This window comes from Ovis aries, chromosome 17, assembly GCF_016772045.2.
Source record: "Ovis aries strain OAR_USU_Benz2616 breed Rambouillet chromosome 17, ARS-UI_Ramb_v3.0, whole genome shotgun sequence".
Lineage (NCBI taxonomy): Eukaryota > Metazoa > Chordata > Mammalia > Artiodactyla > Bovidae > Ovis > Ovis aries.
Window position 1 is genome coordinate 72,731,295 of NC_056070.1, and position 18,750 is coordinate 72,750,044.

At 60.4% G+C, this 18,750-nt stretch overlaps 1 protein-coding gene across 5 annotated transcripts; it reads right to left on the minus strand.

The window, feature by feature from the left end:
• Window positions 1-4,354: 4,354 nt before the first annotated feature.
• UFD1 (ubiquitin recognition factor in ER associated degradation 1) lies at window positions 4,355-18,680 on the minus strand. 5 transcript variants are annotated; one of them, XR_009596968.1, is made up of 13 exons: window positions 18,367-18,680; window positions 15,525-15,631; window positions 15,118-15,150; window positions 13,300-13,421; window positions 12,301-12,431; window positions 11,246-11,318; window positions 9,391-9,459; window positions 8,750-8,815; window positions 8,494-8,541; window positions 7,834-7,952; window positions 7,426-7,768; window positions 7,233-7,314; window positions 4,355-4,473 (listed from the first exon to the last, which is right to left on the minus strand). XR_009596968.1 is itself a non-coding variant. In XM_027956921.3 (12 exons), exons 1-12 carry the CDS (start codon window positions 18,510-18,512, stop codon window positions 4,399-4,401), a joined length of 1,041 nt encoding a protein of 346 aa, XP_027812722.1. In that variant the 5' UTR covers window positions 18,513-18,680; the 3' UTR covers window positions 4,355-4,398. The 5 variants fall into 5 exon arrangements, 3 of the variants coding, with proteins under 3 accessions (XP_027812722.1, XP_027812725.1, XP_027812721.2); XR_009596969.1 differs by lacking the exon at window positions 18,367-18,680 and adding an exon at window positions 17,769-17,883 and having other exon boundaries at window positions 15,499-15,631; XM_027956921.3 differs by lacking the exon at window positions 7,426-7,768 and having other exon boundaries at window positions 7,864-7,952.
• Window positions 18,681-18,750: the final 70 nt, after the last annotated feature.

Genomic DNA, 18,750 nt, shown 5'->3' on the forward strand with positions numbered 1-18,750 from the left:
GGGCCCGCCTCCTGAGGCCGCCGCCGCCGCGTGACTGACGGGCAGAGGGACCAATGAGCGCCGAGGCTTTGCCAGTAGCTCCTCGCCCACCTCCTTGAGATGCGCCAGTGAACGGGACATCCGGGCTGGCAGCCAATAACAGCCTGGGGGCGGGGCCCGACACTCGAGGGGGGCGGGGCCGAGCCCGGCGTGGGCGGGGCAGTCTCTGCCCGCGGCTTTCTCTTCGTCGCCTCGCAGTTCCGGTCGCTGAAATAGATCAGCGCCCCCGGGCTCCAGCGCCGCGCGGTCAAGCCTGCGGCTGCGGCTGTCCCGCCCGTGTCCCCTCCCGAGGGCGTGCAGGCAGGAAGCGGGGCGGAGTGGGGCGGAGGCCGTGCGGCCCGGGGAGCCAGCCGGCCCTGCGGGTGGGCGTCCCGAGGCGGCGTCGGGGGTGAGGCTGTGCTGAGGCGGGGGCCGGGGAACCAGGCGCGTCCGTGAAGGGCGCGCACGAGGCAATGACAGCGACGGCAAGGAGGCTGACGGCGCCTCAGGACTAGCCTGCGACCCCTCCGCGGTGCTCCTCCGCCTCCCCCAGCCTAGCCACCGCCAGTTACCCGCCGGGTGAGTCTGCGTCAGGGCGGAGAGCTGCAGTCTCACCAAGGCGTCCTGCCGTGGTGGTTCACAGGCCAGGCTGCCCACCAAAGAGGGCGTCTGCGTCTGCCAGCGAGCCGAGACCCCTGGAGGGTCCGGCAGGTCACAGCCTGCTCAAGACTTCCGAAACCACTTGCATTGCCTGGGTGTGGCTTTGGGTCACAGGGCCCAACCCTGATTATCACGATGAACTCTAATGCTCCTTCTCTGAGGACACGTGGGTGAACCCTGGGACCACTCTCCCGCGGGGGACAGTCTCCTGAGAGTTGAGGGAAGCCTGTGGAGATGGGCCTCTTTGCCTGGAGCAGAGGCAAGGGGGGCCCCTGCTGGGCCCAGGGTCGGAGAAGCCCGCAGAGGACCTTTCCAGCAGGTGTCAGCCGCATGCTGGTACCTAATCAGACGCGTAGAGGCAATTCAGGTTTTGGTCACTGCCTGTTTTTCATTTGAAATTCATAATCGAAAATTATTTTCAAGGAACAAGAGATTCAAATAATTGAACTGACATGTCAAAGGAGCTCTTATTATATAAAGTGGAGACCTGAAATTAAATTAACACTAATTTTTAAAAAAAAAGGCCAGCAGAACTTTGGAAAATTTAATACATTTAAAACTGGGAGTGGGAGGTAGGGAGAACATATCTTCAGGTTTCATTTATTTTAACACTTACATTTGTGCTTCATCACGAAGCTCTTTTTACAAAACAGACTAAAGAACCAGTTCTGTCCAAATTAAATCAAAGTAAACGCAGAAGTCAAGAAATACCTGGAGTAACAGGCAAACTTGGCCTCGGAATACAGAATGAAGCAGGGCAAAGGCTAATAGAGTTTTGCCAAGAGGACGCACTGGTCATAGTAAACACCCTCTTCCAACAACACAGGAGAAGACTCTACACATGGACATCACCAGATGGTCAACACCAAAATCAGATCGATTATATTCTTTGCAGCCAAAGATAGAGAAGCTCTATACAGTCAGCAAAAAACAAGACCGGGAGCTGACTGTGGCTCAGATCATGAGCTCCTTATGGCCAAATTCAAACTTAAATTGAAGAAAGTAGGGAAAACCACTGGACCATTCAGTGATACTGAAGTCGCTCAGTCGTGTCCGACTCTCTGCGACGCCATGGCCACCAGGTTCCTCCGTCCATGGGATTTTCTAGGCAAGAGTACTGGAGTGGGTTGCCCTTTCCTTTTCCAGGGAACTTCCCAACCCAGGGATCGAACCCAGGTCTGAGCCACCAGGGAAGTCCAGACCATTCAGGTATGACCTAAATCACATCCCTTCTGATCATACAGTGGAAGTGAGAAATAGATTTAAGGGCCTAGATCTGATAGATAAAGAGTGCCTGATGAACTATGGAATGAGGTTCGTGACATTGTACAGGAGACAGGGATCAAGACCGTCCCCACAGAAAAGAAATGCAAAAACGCAAAATGGCTGTCTGGGGAGGCCTTACAAATACCTGTGAAAAGAAGAAAAGTGAAAAGCAAACGAGAAAAGGAAAGATATAAGCATCTGAATGCAGAGTTCCAAAGAATAGCAAGAAGAGATAAGAAAGCCTTCTACAGTGATCAATGCAAAGAAATAGAAGAAAACAACAGAATGGGAAAGTCTAGAGATCTCTTCAAGAAAATTAGAGATACCAAGTGAACATATCATGCAAAGATGGGCTCGATAAAGAACAGAAATGGTCTGGACCTAACAGAAGCAGAAGATATTAAGAGGTGGCAAGAATACACAGAAGAACTGTACAAAAAAAGATCTTCATGACCAAGATAATAATGATGGTATGATCACTCACCTAGAGCCAGACATCCGGGAATGTGAAGTCAAGTGGGCCTTAGCATCACTACGAACAAAGCTAGTGGAGGTGATGGAATTCCAGTTGAACTATTTCAGATCCTGAAAGATGATGCTGTGAAAGTGCTGCACTCGATATGCCAGCAAATTTGGAAAACTCAGCAGTGGCCACAGGACTGGAAAAGGTCAGTTTTCATTCCAATCCCTAAGAAAGGCAATGCCAAAGAATGCTCAAGACTACCGCACAATTGCACTCATCTCACATGATAGTAAGGTAATGCTGAAAATTCTCCAAGCCAGGCTTCAACAATACATGAACCGTGAACTTCCAGATGTTCAAGCTGGTTTTAGAAAAGGCAGAGAAACCAGAGATCAAATTGCCATCCCTGGATCATCGAAAAAGCAAGAGTTCCAGAAAATATCTATTTCTGCTTTATTGACTATGCCAAAGCCTTTGACTGTGTGGATCACAATAAACTGGAAAATTCTGAAAGAGATGGGAATACCAGACCACCTTACCTGCCTCTTGAGAAACCTATATGCAGGTCAGGAAGCAACAGTTAGAACTGGATATGGAACAGACTGGTTCCAAATAGGAAAAGGAGTACGTTAAGGCTGTATATTGTCACCCTGCTTATTTAACTTATATGCAGAGTACATCATGAGAAACGCTGGTCTGGAAGAAGCACAAGCTGGAATTAAGATTGCTGGGAGAAATATCAATAACCTCAGATATGCAGATGACACCACCCTTATGGCAGAAAGTGAAGAGGAGCTAAAAGCCTCTCGATGAAAGTGAAAGAGCAGAGTGAAAAAGTTGGCTTAAAGCTCAACATTCAGAAAATGAAGATCATGGCATCTGGTCCCATGACTTCATGGGAAATAGATGGGAAACAGTAGAAACAGTGTCAGACTTTATTTTGGGGTGGCTCCAAAATCACTGCAGATGGTGACTGCAGCCATGAAATTAAAAAACACTTACTCCTTGGAAGGAAAGTCATGAGCAACCTAGATAGCATATTGAAAAGCAGAGAAATTACTTTGCCAGCAAAGGTCCATCTAGTCAAGGCTATGGTTTTTCCTGTGGTCATGTATGGATGTGAGAGTTGGACTGTGAAGAAAGCTGAGCACCGAAGAATTGATGCTTTTGAACTGTGATGTTGGAGAACTCTTGAGAGTCCCTTGGACTGCAAGGGGATCAGCCCTGGGTGTTATTTGGAAGGAATGATGCTAAAGCTGAAGCTCCAGTACTTTGGCCAGCTCATGTGAAGAGTTGACTCATTGGAAAAGACTGATGCTGGGAGGGATTGGGGGCAGGAGGAGAAGGGGACGACCGAGGATGAGATGGCTGGATGGGATCACTGGCTCGATGGACGTGAGTCTGAGTGAACTCCCGGAGCTGGTGATGGACAGGGAGGCCTGGTGTGCTGCGATTCATGGGGTCGCAGAGAGTCGGACACGACTGAGTGACTGAACTGAACTGAAAAGCTGAAATGCTTCTAAATCAGGTTTTCCTTCTGAGGCATGGCTTCTTAGGAGAAAAAGAAAATCAACATGTAAAGTAAACAAACACCTCCTCGGATACTTAAACTGCAGCCCGCGCAATGGGATGGTCACTTTCTTTAAACCACTTTTTTCAGCCCAAAGGCAACAGCTAAGTATGACCTGGGAAAAGGATAAATGAAAAAAAAAGAAAAAGCCCAACTTAGAGCAATCCCACCCTTCACTGTTTCCAGCAGGAATTGGGGCACCCCGCTTCAGCTGAGCAGTGAGTTTGGGCATGAGGAGAGGCCCCCCCAAGGGGCCCCAGGGGCCTTCTCTCCCCCAAATCCAGCTCATAGCCGCTGTCCCGCTGCCCTCTTCCAGGTGACTCTATGCGAACCCGAAGTGAGGGAGCATCCCCTCAGAGCCAGTGACTAAAAGCCAGCATGTTGCAATTATTTTATTTTCCAATCAGTCAACAGTCCCAGCTTATGGCTTTCTTCCCTTTTTACGTAGTGACTGTCCTTCTCCAGAGAAAGCAACGAATCTGCCTCCGGCTTCATCCTGTGAGGAGAAAACACCGTCTTCAGCAGCTCCTTGGAAGTTTACTAGAAATGCTTTATTCCTTTGGTTCAGGTACCGTCCCGCCATCCTCCTTACTCCCACTTTATTCCTACAAATGTGAATTATCACCGGCTGAACTGAAAACAAAGCCAGGGTAACTACTCTACCGCAGCCTTCTTCTCCTAGAAGAAAAACCACCCCAAAGCACACTTCCAATCCCTGCTATGTGCCTCTGCAGACAACCGCCCCATCTCAGGCCACACGTCTCTCCTCTCACACCAATTCCAGCCCGCGTCGCTGTTATCTCCAGCTTTGCAGCACTGAAGCTGCCTTGGTGAGCAGTTCAGCGTCTCTGCACACAGCTCTGACTTCCCCTAGAGGCTCAGCTCCTCGGCAGACCGGTGCACTCGGCAGAATGGTGACTCGGCAGCCTTCAGTCTACCAAGGTATTCTCCTCCCAGCACAAAGACTGTTTTCCAGAAGCTCTGAAAACAGCAAGTAACTGTCCACGAGCTCTGCTGCTAGTCGGGGAGACACTGAAGAGGACCCAGGCTCCCAGCCAACGCCGATCACCGCCTGGGGCAGCTGGTATTTCTCCCCTGCCCCGTGCAGGCTTCTCGTGGTAGCGGCCACAGGAGGGCACGCCGAGACCGGGCCAAGCAGCGCCCCCTCCCTGCAGGGCCTGCGTCCACCCTGTGGTTGGCACCGGAGCCTGGCTTCTCCAGTGTGCACAGATCGGCCGCAGGAGGGCCCCCCCGACTTCACCACTTGAGGAACCTGTCTCCCAGGCGCTCGGGGCTGTGCCCTGCCTGCACGGGCCACGCTCCAGGGCTGCACACAGCCATGGGGCGGCCCCGTTTCCAGGGTGGCAGGCTTTCTTGTGCCTACTCTAGTCTCTGTTTCAGTGGGGTGTCACGGCTGCCTCCTGAGAGGGCGCAGAGCCGGCCTCCAGGGAGCTCTTAAACAACTGGGCACCTCTCTCCTCTGGCGGCTCACTGATGGGGCTGGTGTGAGACTGCTGGGGCCACCAGACCACCACCATGGGCTGGCCCTGAGCACAGACACACCTCCTCACAACGAGGCACGGACCCCGAGGCCCAGGGGCCGGCAGTGTGGCTTCCCCGGAGGCCCTGGTCGTGGCTGGAAGGTGGCTGCCCTGCCCCTGCGTCCTCACAGGCCTTTCCCTGGGGTGTCTGCATCTCCTTGGTGTGGAACAGGGCCCACCTAGAGCCTCATCCCACCTCACCTCTGGAAAGGCCATGCCTCCAAACACAATCGCGCTCAGGCTCAGGGGTGAGGGCTTGGCACAGTGATGTGCAGGAACCAGGCACAGACATCTGAGGACCCTGCTCCACCATGTCCCCTGCTATTCCTGACCCATGGCAGAATCTCCACCTCCTGGAAGCTTCAGGGTCTTCCCTCTGCCCCAACTTGGAGCTGTTTCCACTCACTGGCTGGAGGCCTGGAGGGCCCCTGTCTGGGAAAGTTATTTCCCTGGCGCTTCCTGCTCCTTTGGTGTCTTTGAGCTCCCGGGACTGGGGTGCTGGCAAGGGAAGCCTCCCGACTGCAGTCTTCACGCTGGCGGAGTGGGCTGGGACTTCCCCTGGGCTCTGCTGGCAAAGCTCCTCCAGCTGCAGCCAGCCCAGCCTGTGCACGGGAGCCGGGTGGGGCGGACACCAGGGACAGACTACCACTGCCAGGCTGAGGGCCTTCCAGGGACCGTGACGCTCGGCCCTTCTCCTGGGGGCAGGGCCGAGTGCCCTGGGACAGACGCTTGGTCCTCAGCGCGGGCCCTGCCCCCTGCCCCAGCAGGGCTGCAGTCAGGTGCCTTGGTCTCCTCGGGGCTCCCCCACGCCCCCCGTGAGTGTGCCCCCTGTGTCCAAGGACAGGCAGCGGGAGTGCACCCGCCAGCCACCCCCATCACACACCGCGCCTGGACGTGTTTGCGCACACCTGTCTCCCCACCCTGCGATGGTCAGGGACGAAGGGGCCAGAGGATGGCGAGGCTGGCAGGCACGGCCAGCAGCTGGGCTGGGGCGAGCAAGCGCCTGGTGGGGGGACCGAGAGCGCTCCTCCCAGCTTAGCAAGGTCTCAGCATGGTGTCAAAGCGACGAGCATTAAGGCCAGGAAGGGCTTTAAGTGGGTCTCTGAACCCCTCTTGGTCCCCAGGGGACCGAGCCTCAAGAAGGAAACCAGGAGACCAGGGTCTGAAGTGGGGCTAACCACCTAACCCAAACCCAAACCGCCAGCAGAGTCACAGTGGCCAGGCGGCAGGCTGTGCGGGGTTTCTGAGCCAGTTCCTGGCACCCAGGAGAAGGGCCCGTACGGCGAAACCTCCCCTCCCCGCCCTGGGCCGAGGGAGCCATGTCTGGAGTGTGGAGGCGCTGGGGTGGCTGCTCGGTGGTCAGCTCTGCCCGAGGCCTGGGCACCCTGAACGCCACCCCGCCCCGACCCCACTGCCCTCAAGCTCCGGTCTGTGAGAGGCAGATGATCACAGCAGCTGGCCTGCAAGACCGACCCGGGGCTTGAAGATCTCAGCGCACAGCCCGGGCCGGACCTGCACAGGAGAGCAAGCAGCTGAGCCCTCGCCCATCCCCACCACAGAGCCGGCAGAGTCCACACGGCTTCAGCAGGACAGCCAGCCCACGGGGAGGAGGGCCGGGACGGAGAACACACGGAAGGAGACCCTCATCGCGAGGGAAAGAATCCCCTTGTCACCAGTAGCCAAGGAAACTTGTTATGACTCATGAAACACTCACCTCCTCAACCTTTTTGACCAGCGGACGTGAGTTTCTGATGAACGTAATCTTGCCAAGTTTAAATTCGTAGTTGGGAATTCCTCTATAAAGAGAGAGCAGGAGAAACGTTGGCGCCAGAAGGGACTGGAGTCCGCTTCTAAGCACAGAAAGGAAGCAGGGCCTCCCTTCCGCTTCAAGGCTGTACCCACTGCACCTCGTGCCAGCCAGAGGGCGCCTCCCTGCTGACTCCAGGGGGAGCAGAGGGCACGGGGCAGAGTCTCCTGGGCTCACATCAGCGTCCTCCAGCCTCTCACTCACACGCACTTCACTCCCCAAGAGGTCGGGCGCACACCCGTCTGCGGCATCTCACGTGATCAACGGGCACGCAGCTCAGCCCTGCTGTCACCATGAGGGCCACCAGAGCCAGGACTCTGCCCCGAGTCCCTGGGCCAAATGACCGGGAGAGGCGGCCGGGCGGCCACTGACGGCACGAGCCTGGACGGCCGGGTTGTGGGCAGGACAGAGGGCTGACGAGGCCTGCGGGCGGCTGGGCGGGCCTGGCGGTGGGGCGGGGCCTGCGACCCCGCCAAGCGCGGCCAAGCGCGGCCGTCGGGGGCCGGGCCTGGCGGTGGGGCGGGGCCAGCACACCCACCTCTTGATGTCTCCAGGCCTGACTGGGGAGGGGCTGGGCTCCACCCCCTTCTTCTTCCCGTCCAGTCTGTTTCCGGAGCCAGAAAAGGCCTAGGCGAGCAGACGTGGGGTGAGAGGGGCCTGGGGCAGGGGCAGCACTGCAGGGCGTGGGCGGGGACCGCCTCGGGAGCTCAGCGCCCAGCCCCCCGGGGCCCCGTGAGCTCAGGGGAGCCCTCGCCGCCGTGCCACCCAGGGCACTGGCTGCCCACGGCTCAGCTCTGCAGCCTGCTTCCCGGGCCCGGGCTGAGCCTCGCCCACACTCCCCCACTCTCCCAGGGGCGGCAGCAGGGCGGGGGGCCACCATGTGCCGCGGGACGCCGTCCAGAGGCCACAGCAGAGGTCACGGCTGGTGAGCCCTGAAGGGCTTCTGTATGTCTGCGGCACTATTGCTACTTTCTGGTAGGCGAGGAGTTTTAGGAAGCCGGGGCTGCCTGGCAGTTGCTGGGAGGATCCCGGAGAAAGCGGATGGAGAAGGGTCTGGAGACGGAGAAGGTGCCAGGTGCACGTGTGCGGGGTGCCCCGGCCCGGCTGGGGTCCCTCGGCCCGGCTGGGGTCCCTGGGGCGTCCCCGACAGGCAGGGGGCGGCACTCACGCGGAAGCCCAGCTCCCCGGTGTAGCCACTGTGGTCAGCTTCGCCTTCCTGGAGGGACAGGAACACGGGACACGCCTCTCAGCGGGGGCCCAGCCCTTCCCGGGGCCCTCCCCGGCCTCTGCCGGCACCGGACAGCCAGGACACACGGGGCCCGCGAGCGGGGCTGGGCGGGGAGAGCACGGCCGCTTCAGCACCAGCAGAGGCGGAGCCCCGCGGCTGGCGCGCAGAGCTGGGGAGCGTGCGGGGAGCCACTCACGGCTGACTCCTCGTGCTGGGCCTGCCTCTCCGGCTCCTTGTAGCCCAGGGGGGCGTCGAAGTCCACCTGTACCCGGGGGGAGAGCACCGTGACACGGGGCCGCACGCAGCCTCTGCGCTGGGGCCGCGTGGGCCCACGCGCAGCTGCCAGAGCCCCACAGGAGGGGCCACTTCCTCCACGGTCCCGGGTCACAGTCCAGCAAGACTTCGGCACTGCGACCCCGCCACGTCCAGACCTCCCCAGTGTTCCCTCCCTCCCCTCCGCTCTCCATTCCTGGAGGCTGTCGTTTCAAGAATGCCTCATAAACGGACCCGGGCAGATGGAACCCCTCTGATGGGCATTCTGCCCAGAAACCTGGCGTGCTGGGCCGCTGTGGAGACCAAGAGCCCCCTCCTTGGAATTGAGTAGCCCCACCTCAGCCTCCAAGGAGATGGGCCCCTGGCAGGGCTGACGTGCTGGCTGTCTCAGGACCGACAGCAGCCCTGCCACTGATTACAGGTCAGTGGCCTCCTCGGAGGTCTGGAAGCATCTGCTGCCCGCTCCCCAGCAACCCCAGGGGCCACGTGACACCTCCCCAGGGCGCCGGCCAGCAGGGCCCCGGCCAGCAGGGCCCCAACACCCCTCCTCCCACGGCCACTCACGTTCATGTCGCACTCAATGATGGACACGGCCTTGTCCGGCTTGGTCTCCATCACCCGCAGCTCATAGATCTGGCGGGAGAGAAGGGCTTGGTTCCTGGCAGCTTTGGGCCCCCCACACTTGTGTCGGCACGCCTGGCCCCGCACACGCTCACTCCCCTGACGACGGCCTCCCCGGCCACACCTCCCGCTGTGGAGAGCTGAGCGGTCGGCCCCCCAGCCTGTCCCTCAGCTGATCACCCTCGTAGATGACTCCAGCCTGACAAGGCAGTTAGGCAGCTAACCGCAAAAGACCCAATGTCTATCCCAGGAAAGTTCACTCCCAGGAATCAACTGCCAGCAGGTAACGAGCTAAACGCTGGGTGAGACGGTGCTGAGCGTGCTCGCTCCAGCACGGCTCATCGTGGGGTGCACTGAGGCTGCCCGCACCAGACTGGTGACGTGAGTGCCGCGATTCCCGTACAAGGCGGAGGCGGCAGCGCTTCCCAGGCAGCCAGGAGAAAGGAGGCTGAAAGCCAGCTGTGGTGTCGGGAGGAGCCTCTGTGTGGAGACCACGCACCGACTCACAGGGCGAGGAGCAGGAAGCGTCCTCTCCTGCGCTGCTTCACGCGCTCTCTCTGCCCGGCGGCTTCTCTCTGCCCGCCAGCTTCTCCTGCGCTGCTCTAGGCTCTCTCTCTGCCCGCCAGCTTCTCCTGCGCTGCTCTAGGCTCTCTCTCTGCCCGCCAGCTTCTCTCTGCCCGGCAGCTTCTCCTGCGTGTTTCTCTCTCTGCCCGGCAGCTTTTCCTGCGCTGCTTCACACTCGCTCTCTCTGCCCAGCGGCTTCTGCGTGTTTCAGACTCTCTCTCTGCCCAGTGAGCGTCTTGCTTTTCTCATGACCAGCCAAGACAGCGGCACCACTGAGAACACTGAACGGGAGGGGCGGGTCCCCAGCACACAGAGAGGGCTCAACAGCCCTCGGCTGGCTTGCAGGCCCCCCGGTGCATGACGGGAGTGAGTCTGCGCCGCCCGGGGGCCTCGGGCACTGCTGCTGCCATCATCGAGGTTGCGTGGACACTCGTGTCCGTGCTCCCCTTTGTCGACAGCTGTGCTCCCAAACTGCAGGTCACAGCTAACTAGTGGCCCGTGAAACCTCCAGTGGTGGCACCAGAGCTGGAAGAGAGAAACCGGAGGGCTGCCCTCCAGCCTGCAGCCGCCCCGAGGGCACCACGAAGCTGGGCTGCTGCTTCCAGAGAGCCTGGCACAAGGCTCCTCGGCGTCCACGAGGCCCCTTCAAGGGATGAGGTTCCCTCGGAGGCCCTGACCCAGACTTCGCGCCACACTCAGATGGGTGACCAGCCCTCAGCACAGGCTGCCAAGTCTTCCCCGAAGGGCCCTTCCCCTGGGCCTTTGGAGGATCCAGTCTCCATACTTCCAAAAATGGAGACCCTGACGTGCATCCCGAGTCTACACACACCTGGGTAACTGTCCTTCCCTTACCACGCAAAGAAGTCACTCTCTTTTACCATTTTTTTCCTGCTCTTATACTTTCAGAACAACGATGTTAAGCCGGTCTGTAATCCAAAAAGCTTAAGATAGACAACAACGAAAATGTCCCCACGAAGCTAAAGGGAACAAGACTCCGTCTTAGTTTATGAAAAAATAGAGTGTGACTCAGAATCCGTAAAACTGAACAGTAACGACTCTTAGGACTGCATGTCTCACGAGGAACACTGTCAGAGAGCAGCCGGCGTCCGGCCCTGGAGAGCGTCTGTGTGTGGACGTGTCTGTGTGTAACTGGCGTCTGCTCCCACAGCGTGTGAGAAGCGGGCTCGTGCTCACAGCCTCGAGGCTCCGGCACGCGAGGGGCTGAGACACTCACCTTCTCGTTGTAGTTGATTGCAATCACGTCCCCAGTGGTCAGGCAGGCGAAGTTTCTCAATGCATTTTCTAACCTATAGACACACACGGTCAAGGCCAACAGAGCAAGATGGAGTCCTCACGTCCGAAACAAGTGCCCACAGCGGGTTCGCAACATCAGGCCACTCTGTGTACCCAACAGCCGCGTGCCTAGTCGGGACGGTAATTCAGTAACAAGAAGGCAGCATCTCTAACACGTGGTAACGGGGTGACCCTCACTCTCCACTGAGGAAAAGAGCCAGCCATGGGACAGAGAGACCCCCAACCCTGAGAAGGGCAGCTCTCTGAGGTGGGAGGCAGCTAGGTGTCTGGGGCCAGGGGTCGGCTGAAGACAGGAAGAAGGGGGCAGAGGCACCCTTCTGGGGGCACATGAGCCAAACTCACTGAAGCGTGCGCGTCACTGCACGTATGTTACGCCTCAACGAGAGGATTTAAAAAGCCCTACAGGAAAAGATATGGAAGGAAATGTAGGCAAAGTTGCCTCAAAGCGAAGATGTTCTCACTTATGCTTCTGCCGTTCCTACCTTTTGGGCAGTCACTTCTATTTTGCCACGTGTTCTAGACTAAAAACATCTAACAACAACAATTTTAAAACGAAAAGTAGCCTGTAAGCCCTTTCTCTAAGAACTACTACATAGTTCTCAAAACCCAGTCACCTTGAGTGCCCAGACAGGGGAAACGCCCGAGCACAGCACGCCGCCTCCTCGGCAATCTACTGATCTGCACTGAAGACCCAGGCCAGGCACAACGCACGGCTGCAGACGCACCGCTGCGCTCTGTGCCAGGGCCCCTGGAGGGAGGCACAGCTGCCCCCGGGCGCGGTCCGCCGCGCGCCCAGCACGCTCATCCAGGCCCCCACGCCGTGTGGACCCACCAGCCCAGCACCAGCGCTCCAAAGCCAGTGTCAATCACGCCTGCTGTGCGGCCCCACGGCAGGCACACCCCACGGAGGCCGGCTATCACCCACCGCCTGCACAGCTCCGCCCGCAAAGAACTCGTGCGTCCCCAGAAGGATACACGGCCTTAGGGTTGGTGATGTCCAGGAAGTCGGGGCTCTGCGGCTGGAACTTGGAGTACGTGGCCACCTGCAGGTTGACGCTCTCCACCTGAACCAGGCCGCCCTCCTCCAGCAGCAGATTCTGCATCATCTGGAGGGGAGCAGAGGGGACGCAGTAGGGGCGTGGCCGGGGCAGGGGGAACTGCGGGAACACCTGGGGCAGCCAGTCACTGGAAGGGCCGCAGGCGAGGCCCTGACTGCCAGCTCCAGGCCTCCTCAGGCCAGAGCCTTCCCACAGGGACCTCCACCCACTTCACCCAACTCCCAAGGCCCCAGGCCAGCCTTTCTACACTGTCCGGGACACTGCATTTCCACATAAGACCTTGTAAAAACAAGGGCCCTCGGGTACCTTCAAAGCACCTACAACGCTGAGAGCAGCTGGCAGTCACAGAAGACGGTGCTGAAGGCCAAAGGGACAGAGGGGGCAGCCGAGGGGCCCTCACACTGGGGACGCTGTGGCCCAGCCCCCCCCCCACCACCACCAGCAGCACTCCTAGCTGCCACGGGCCCCGCCCTGCGGTGCAGGTGCAGCTCTGCCGGCCTGTGGACAGCACGGGGCCAGCCTGAGGGCAGAGAGGCTTCGTTCCCATGGCAACGTGGCTGCGTGCTCTGGACACTCAGGTACAGGTGAACGCACGCACACACACACAGTAGGGAGAAGAACACGGATTGAAAACCTAGAACTCTGTACACACGCACACGGTAGGGAGAAGAACACGGATTGAAAACCTAGAACTCTGTACACACACACACGGTAGGGAGAGCACGGATTAAAAACCTAGAACTCTGTATTCGGATCATTTGAAAATACTCCTGCTCCATCACTTAGAACAAGCCTGACCCGGGAAACGGTAGTTTAACAGCACAGCTGCGGTTTCCAGGCAGGGTCCTGGAGCACTGAGTCCACGGCCACACGTGACAGCCGCCCTGGGGCAGGGCCGCGCGGCCCGGCTGCTCACCCAGTGTGGGAGGTAGCAGATGCCCTCGTCGGCCACAAACTCCAGCACCCCGCAGTGAGTCACTCGGTCCGAGTTCTTGTTGGTCAGCTTGAACAGCATGGGGTAGGTGATGTTAAGTCGGCCTGCAAAGGGCAAGGGATGAGGCTCAGCTTCTTCCAGGAAGAGAAACCCGGTCCCTAGACCCTCCCTGGGGAAGCCCCCGCCCCTGGCAGGCGCTAGGACCCTCATGGGGCTGAGCCTCGTGCATCTGCCCACCCGGCAGGCCCTGCGCTCCAGCTAGAGCTGACATTTGCTGAGACAGCACCACTTAAACAGGCGCTTGTCTGAAATCCCAGCTCTAGAAAGTGACGTTTGCACACTTATTCACAGTTTGCACATCGACCAGGTGCTGGGAAAAGTCAGGAGGCCCAATAGCACACCTCCAAGAGTGCCCAGACGCTCGTGCCAGGGAGGCTGCTGGGGGGTGTGTGAAGCTGGGCGCCCGAGGTGGGGTAGCAGGAACAAGGTGCCTCAGGCACCGGGCCCTCGTCACCACCGTGCCCTGGGCTGCAGAGCTGTGCAGCGGACTGAGGTGGGTCAGGGTGAACGGACTGATCAGGAATCCAACCTTGGGTCTGAGATTCTTGCCACTGTAGAGACCCCTGTGTTTCTCAGTCCAGTAATTTTCAAACTTCATCTTGTGATTTCGAGAAGCACCTTGGGGTGCCTGAGCTTGCTGCACCCCCTCACCTCCTCTGCCCACAGGATTTCACCTGGACAGGTCCTCCCATGACTGACAAGGTCCGTCCAGCACTGGCCTAAGCCCCCGTCCGATCGACCCCTGAGCCTCCTCTCCCGTCTGTGTGCCAACACACCTGGTCTCAGTCCTGGGTCAGCTCCACGCATGAGTTAGGCTCCAGGCCGGCCCCTCCTCTGTGATACCTGGGCCTAAGGGCCGTGCCCTGGGTCTACTCACCCCTCAGCCCGGCTGAGCGGAGCACAACTCGAGGCCTCCCTCCACGGGTACAGCGGCTGCAGCTGGCGCTGCCTAAGGGCCAGCCCCTGCCCCTGCCCCTGCCCCTGCCACAGGGCCCTGGCTGTTCACACACCACAGGCGCCATCCAGGAAGCACTACCGCCCCCGAGCAGTCACACAGACGGCTCCGCGTGTCCTGTTCAGAGGTGAGGACGCCAACCCAGAGAGTCGCTAGTCTGGGGTCAGGTCAAGCAAGGTGCAAAGCCCAAGCCAGCACTTGACCCCCACTGAGCTGCCCAGCGTGCGCCCTCCACAGTGTGGACCCCCCCGCCCCAAGGGACTCGGTGTCTGCGGTTGGGGTCTCCCTAGTTCCAGGAGCGGGGCCGGGGTGTAAGGTCTCGAGTGGCTCCCGTTGGAGGGGTCGAGGGAGGGAGAACAGCGTGGCCTTTCCTGTTCCTGCTACGAGGCAGGCAGGGGTGGGGGGCAGCTCCTGGGGTGGAGGACTCAGAACTGTGGCTGGAGCTGAGGCTAGAGGTGCAGGGAGACGAGAGGCCTGCTCGCAGCGTCCTCCCGGGGCCGCCACCGTCCTTGAGGGGAAGACCCCGAGCCTCCAGCCAAGGCCATCGGCTACCCGAGCAGCGTGAACGGCCCTGGCGCTCACACCTGCCTTTCGTCTCCATGGGACCTGGGTGGGGGTTGTCAGAGAAGCACCTGCAGGCCCCAGCCTCCCAGCCCAGCGAGCACCCTTCAGGGACGGCCCCCAACCAGCCTTGCTGAAGGGGCCTCTACCCAGGTGCTGAGGGGCTCCCGTGTGGCCCCGGTGCCCACAGTCACGGGTCCTCAAGTCGGGTAGCAAGTACTTACTGAGCTGGTCGAGGGCTGAGGGCGGCATAATTACTGTGGAAAGAACGTTTAAGACATGTTAAGAGAAGGAAAACTAACAGAACACAACAAAACCCAGAGTGTGCTTTCTGTTGCGTCTACATGGAAGTACTCGAGGAGACTAGCGGTGCAGGCAGGGCTTCACACTGGTCTGTCACAGCAAAGCTAGCCGGCTGGAACCACACGGCCCTCAGCCGGGAATGTGATCACAACGGGACCCTCACCCCGCCTCCCTGCCGTCCCCGGGGCTGAGACACCGTGACTGCGACCAGATCCTGTTCACACGCAGACGAGGGCTGCTGAGGACTGCGGCCCTGCAGGCGGGGCGGGAGGGGCTGCGAGTCACAGGAGAGCGGCACGTACTCTTCCCTCCTCTCTCCACGTCTGACCTGTCGTTGGGCCCCGCGAGCATGGACACGGAGAAGCAGCGGTACTGCGTGGAGAAGCGGCTCTGGAAGACCCGGGGGATCGGGTGGTCGAACATGTTGAAGGAGAACTGGGGGAGGAGAGAGATGCTGCAGCTGGCACGGGAGACGGGCCCGGGCCTCCCGTCTGCAGCCAGAGCTGGCCAGAGCAAGGCTACCCAGCTGCCACCTCGCACGAGTCCGGGGCGCCTCCCAGCAGCTGCTGCCCAGCTCGTCCCCGTGGTGCTCAGATGGTGCCCCCAGCAAGCCTGTCCTTGGCCTCTCCCCGCCCCCAAGCCCCCCACCAGCAGGTCCCAGGGTCCCCTGCGATGGCCACGCCCCCGCCCCCGCCCCCGCTCCTCTCGGCCCGTGTTCAGGAGTGCCGCCGTCTGCTGGGCTCTGGTCTCCAAGCACCAGGGAAGCACCACTAACCAAACGGCTCCAACCTCTGCCCTGGCAGAGGCGCGTACAAGGCAAGGGAGACAAGACTATCTGGGCGGCGGCGTTCTCAGTACGAGAGAGCGAAAGGGAACCGCGAGCTCGGGGACACTGCTTTAAGAGGACACTCAGGAGAGCATTCTCTGCAGAAACCAGAAGCCCCCACGCCCGCCCCGGCCTCCAGGAGCACCCCAACCCTTCTCTGGACCTCCTCTGTTCCACCCAGGCCCAGGGCTCACACCCCTCTCGTGGGGCACTCCATCACACCACACCCCTCCCTCCCACACACAAGTGAAGCCTAGACACGCTGCCACCACAAACATAAGATCCCAGCTCTCAAACTGCAGGTTACAGGGAGGCTCAGAACTCAGGCTGCCCAGCAACCCAGGGCGTTCTCAGGGTACTGTGACTACCCTGAGGTGCCGGAGCGGAAGAACATGAAACCGCACAGCGGGATACCAGCTCAAAGGATCGGAACCAGGGTCTGAAAATACAGATGCACGCTCGTATCCACAGCTCTTCACAATAGCCAAGGGCTGGAAGCCACCCCAATGCCCACCGACAGAATGAATAAAGAAACCGTGATCCATTCACACAATGGAGCACTGTGCGGCCACAAAGAGGGAGGAAATTCCAACCCGCGTGACAATGGTAATCGACTGAGGACACTGTGCTCAGCCAAGTGAGCCACAGGGAAGGACAGACACTGCAGGATTCCCCTCATAGGAGGCGCTTACGGCAGCCAAGTTCAGACAGAAGGAGAAAGGGGGCTGCCATGGGCTGGCAGGAGAGGCCACTGTTCCACAGGGACAGACTTTCAACTTTTCAAGACCAAAACGTTCTGGACATCCACTGCACGACAGGGATACACTTCACACCACCGAGTTTACACTTACACATGCCACGGCACACGGTTTTCTACAAGCTAAATAAACAGCTTAACAAGACAGCACGTCTTGACGGGATTCTAAGCACACACTGTTAAAAGCAGAGTCCGGTACTGACGAAATAGTCTACTAGCAATTCCAGAACGAGCAGGCTGGGCCAACTGTCTTCCACAGACGGCAAACGCAGCTCCTGCTTAAAACGGACGGTTCTCCACTCCCTGCAGCGCCGCAAGGGAGTTTTCCAAACCGTGTCTCTCCTTCTTCTAGGCAAGACTCTCCGTTGGACAAAATCTGAGCCAGAAGCCTAGCAAACACAGGGCGCTGGGGATGAACGGAGGAAGTGGGCTGGGGGCCTCCTCACGTCTCAGCACCCTCCCCACCGAAGCCCTGCGTTCTCGTCCCCGCCCCGCTGCCCTGCACGACCCCGGCGCCAGCACCCGGGAGGCGCCCGGCAGTGTTCCGGGCTGGGAGGAGGGCTCCCAACACTGACACACTCGGGGGCGGCACGCCGGGCGGCACGGGGCTCTCACAGCTCAGCGGGCAGGCCAGCCTGCAGTCCTAAGGCACAGCCCGGAACCGCGCGCTCCCGAGCCGGCGCCACGCCCGCTCCGGCGCAACGGGCGAGCGGCCTCGGGGCCGCGCTGGCCCGGGCGCTGGGGCGGCAGGCCCGAGCTCTGGCACCGGCCCGCGCGCTCGCCTCTCACGCCCACAGCGCCCAGGCCGACCCCGCGCTTGTCCGCGGGAAGCCGACACGGGTCTACACCCGCGCGGGAAGCCGACACGGGTCTACACCCGCGAGACTGCGCTCAGTCCCAGACGTCGGCGGACTCAGGCCGGGTGACTCGGCACCTCTGCGGCCTCCACGTCCGCCCGCCGCGGCCGGCCTGCACGCCCGGCCACTCACCATGGCGGACGCCTCCGCCGCGCCCGGCCAGAGCGCTGCGCCGGGGAACGCTGCCGGTGCGGGCCGCCGACGCCCCCTCGCAGCGGCAGCCGCCTCAGCCGTGCGCCGGAAGCCCGGGGCTCGCCGGAAGTCCGGGGCTCGCCGGCACGGACGGAAAGCACTTCCGGGGGAGGCGCGAGCGCAGGGACGCTGCGCGGGCAAGCGCGGCCGAAGCGCGAGGATCAAAAGCGCCGCCGGCGCGCGCGTCCCGATACGCCTGCCTAACCCCGCAGCGCCTCCCGCGAGTGAAACCAGGCGGACGCGCCCCCTTCCCGCCTGCGCTGCCCAGCACGCGGGCCGCCCCCGGCCGCCACAGACGCCGCCGAGCACGCGGGCGGAAGTGGCCGCACTTCCGCCCTGCACTTCCGCCCTGGAACTCGGCCGCGCCCCTCGACGCCCTGAGGGACGCGCGCTTCTGACGTGTCGGCGTCTGACTGCGTTGCGAGCCCCGTGGCTGCAGCCCGCCAGGCTCCGCGGCCCGCGGGATCCTCCGCAGGGCTGCCATTTCCCTCTCCAGGGCTCGAGCGCGCGTCTCCGGCCTGGCAGGCGCGTTCTTTACCACTGAGGCGCCTGAGCATTCCTGCGGTGACGGGCAGTGAAAGTGAAGTCCTCAGTCGTGCCCGACTCCGCGACCCCACGGACTGTAGCCCCCAGGCTCCTCCGTCGTGGAATTTCCCGGGCAACAGTACTCGAGGGGGTTGCCATCTCCTTCAGGGAATTCCTGAAGTGTACAGGAATTTAGTTTGTGGCGAGGTTTCTTTAACCCGGAGATTCCAGTTGGAGGGGGGAGTGGGCATTTTTCCCCCCCAAAGTAAAGTGTACGGAGCGGAGCGTGTCTGGGAACCGGAGTCGCACGGGACTTGCGCGACCGCTGTGCGTGCAGCCGGCGGAGGACGATCCTCTAGGGGCGGGCCGGAGCAGTCCTGTCGTGAATGGCGGAGCC

What these genes read in the sequence shown, in the direction of transcription:
- UFD1 (XM_027956920.3), bottom strand. Translation starts at nt 18,512, where the DNA reads ATGGCAACCCCCTCGAGTACTGTTGCCCGGGAAATTCCACGACGGAGG. An exon ending in CTCGCGGGGCCCAACGACAG is followed by an intron (nt 15,151 to 15,524) that starts GTCAGACGTGGA and finishes TTCTTTCCACAG; the next exon opens with TAATTATGCCGCCCTCAGCC. An exon ending in ATCACCAACCCTAAGGCCGT is followed by an intron (nt 11,319 to 12,300) that starts GTATCCTTCTGG and finishes GTGTGTCTATAG; the next exon opens with GTTAGAAAATGCATTGAGAA.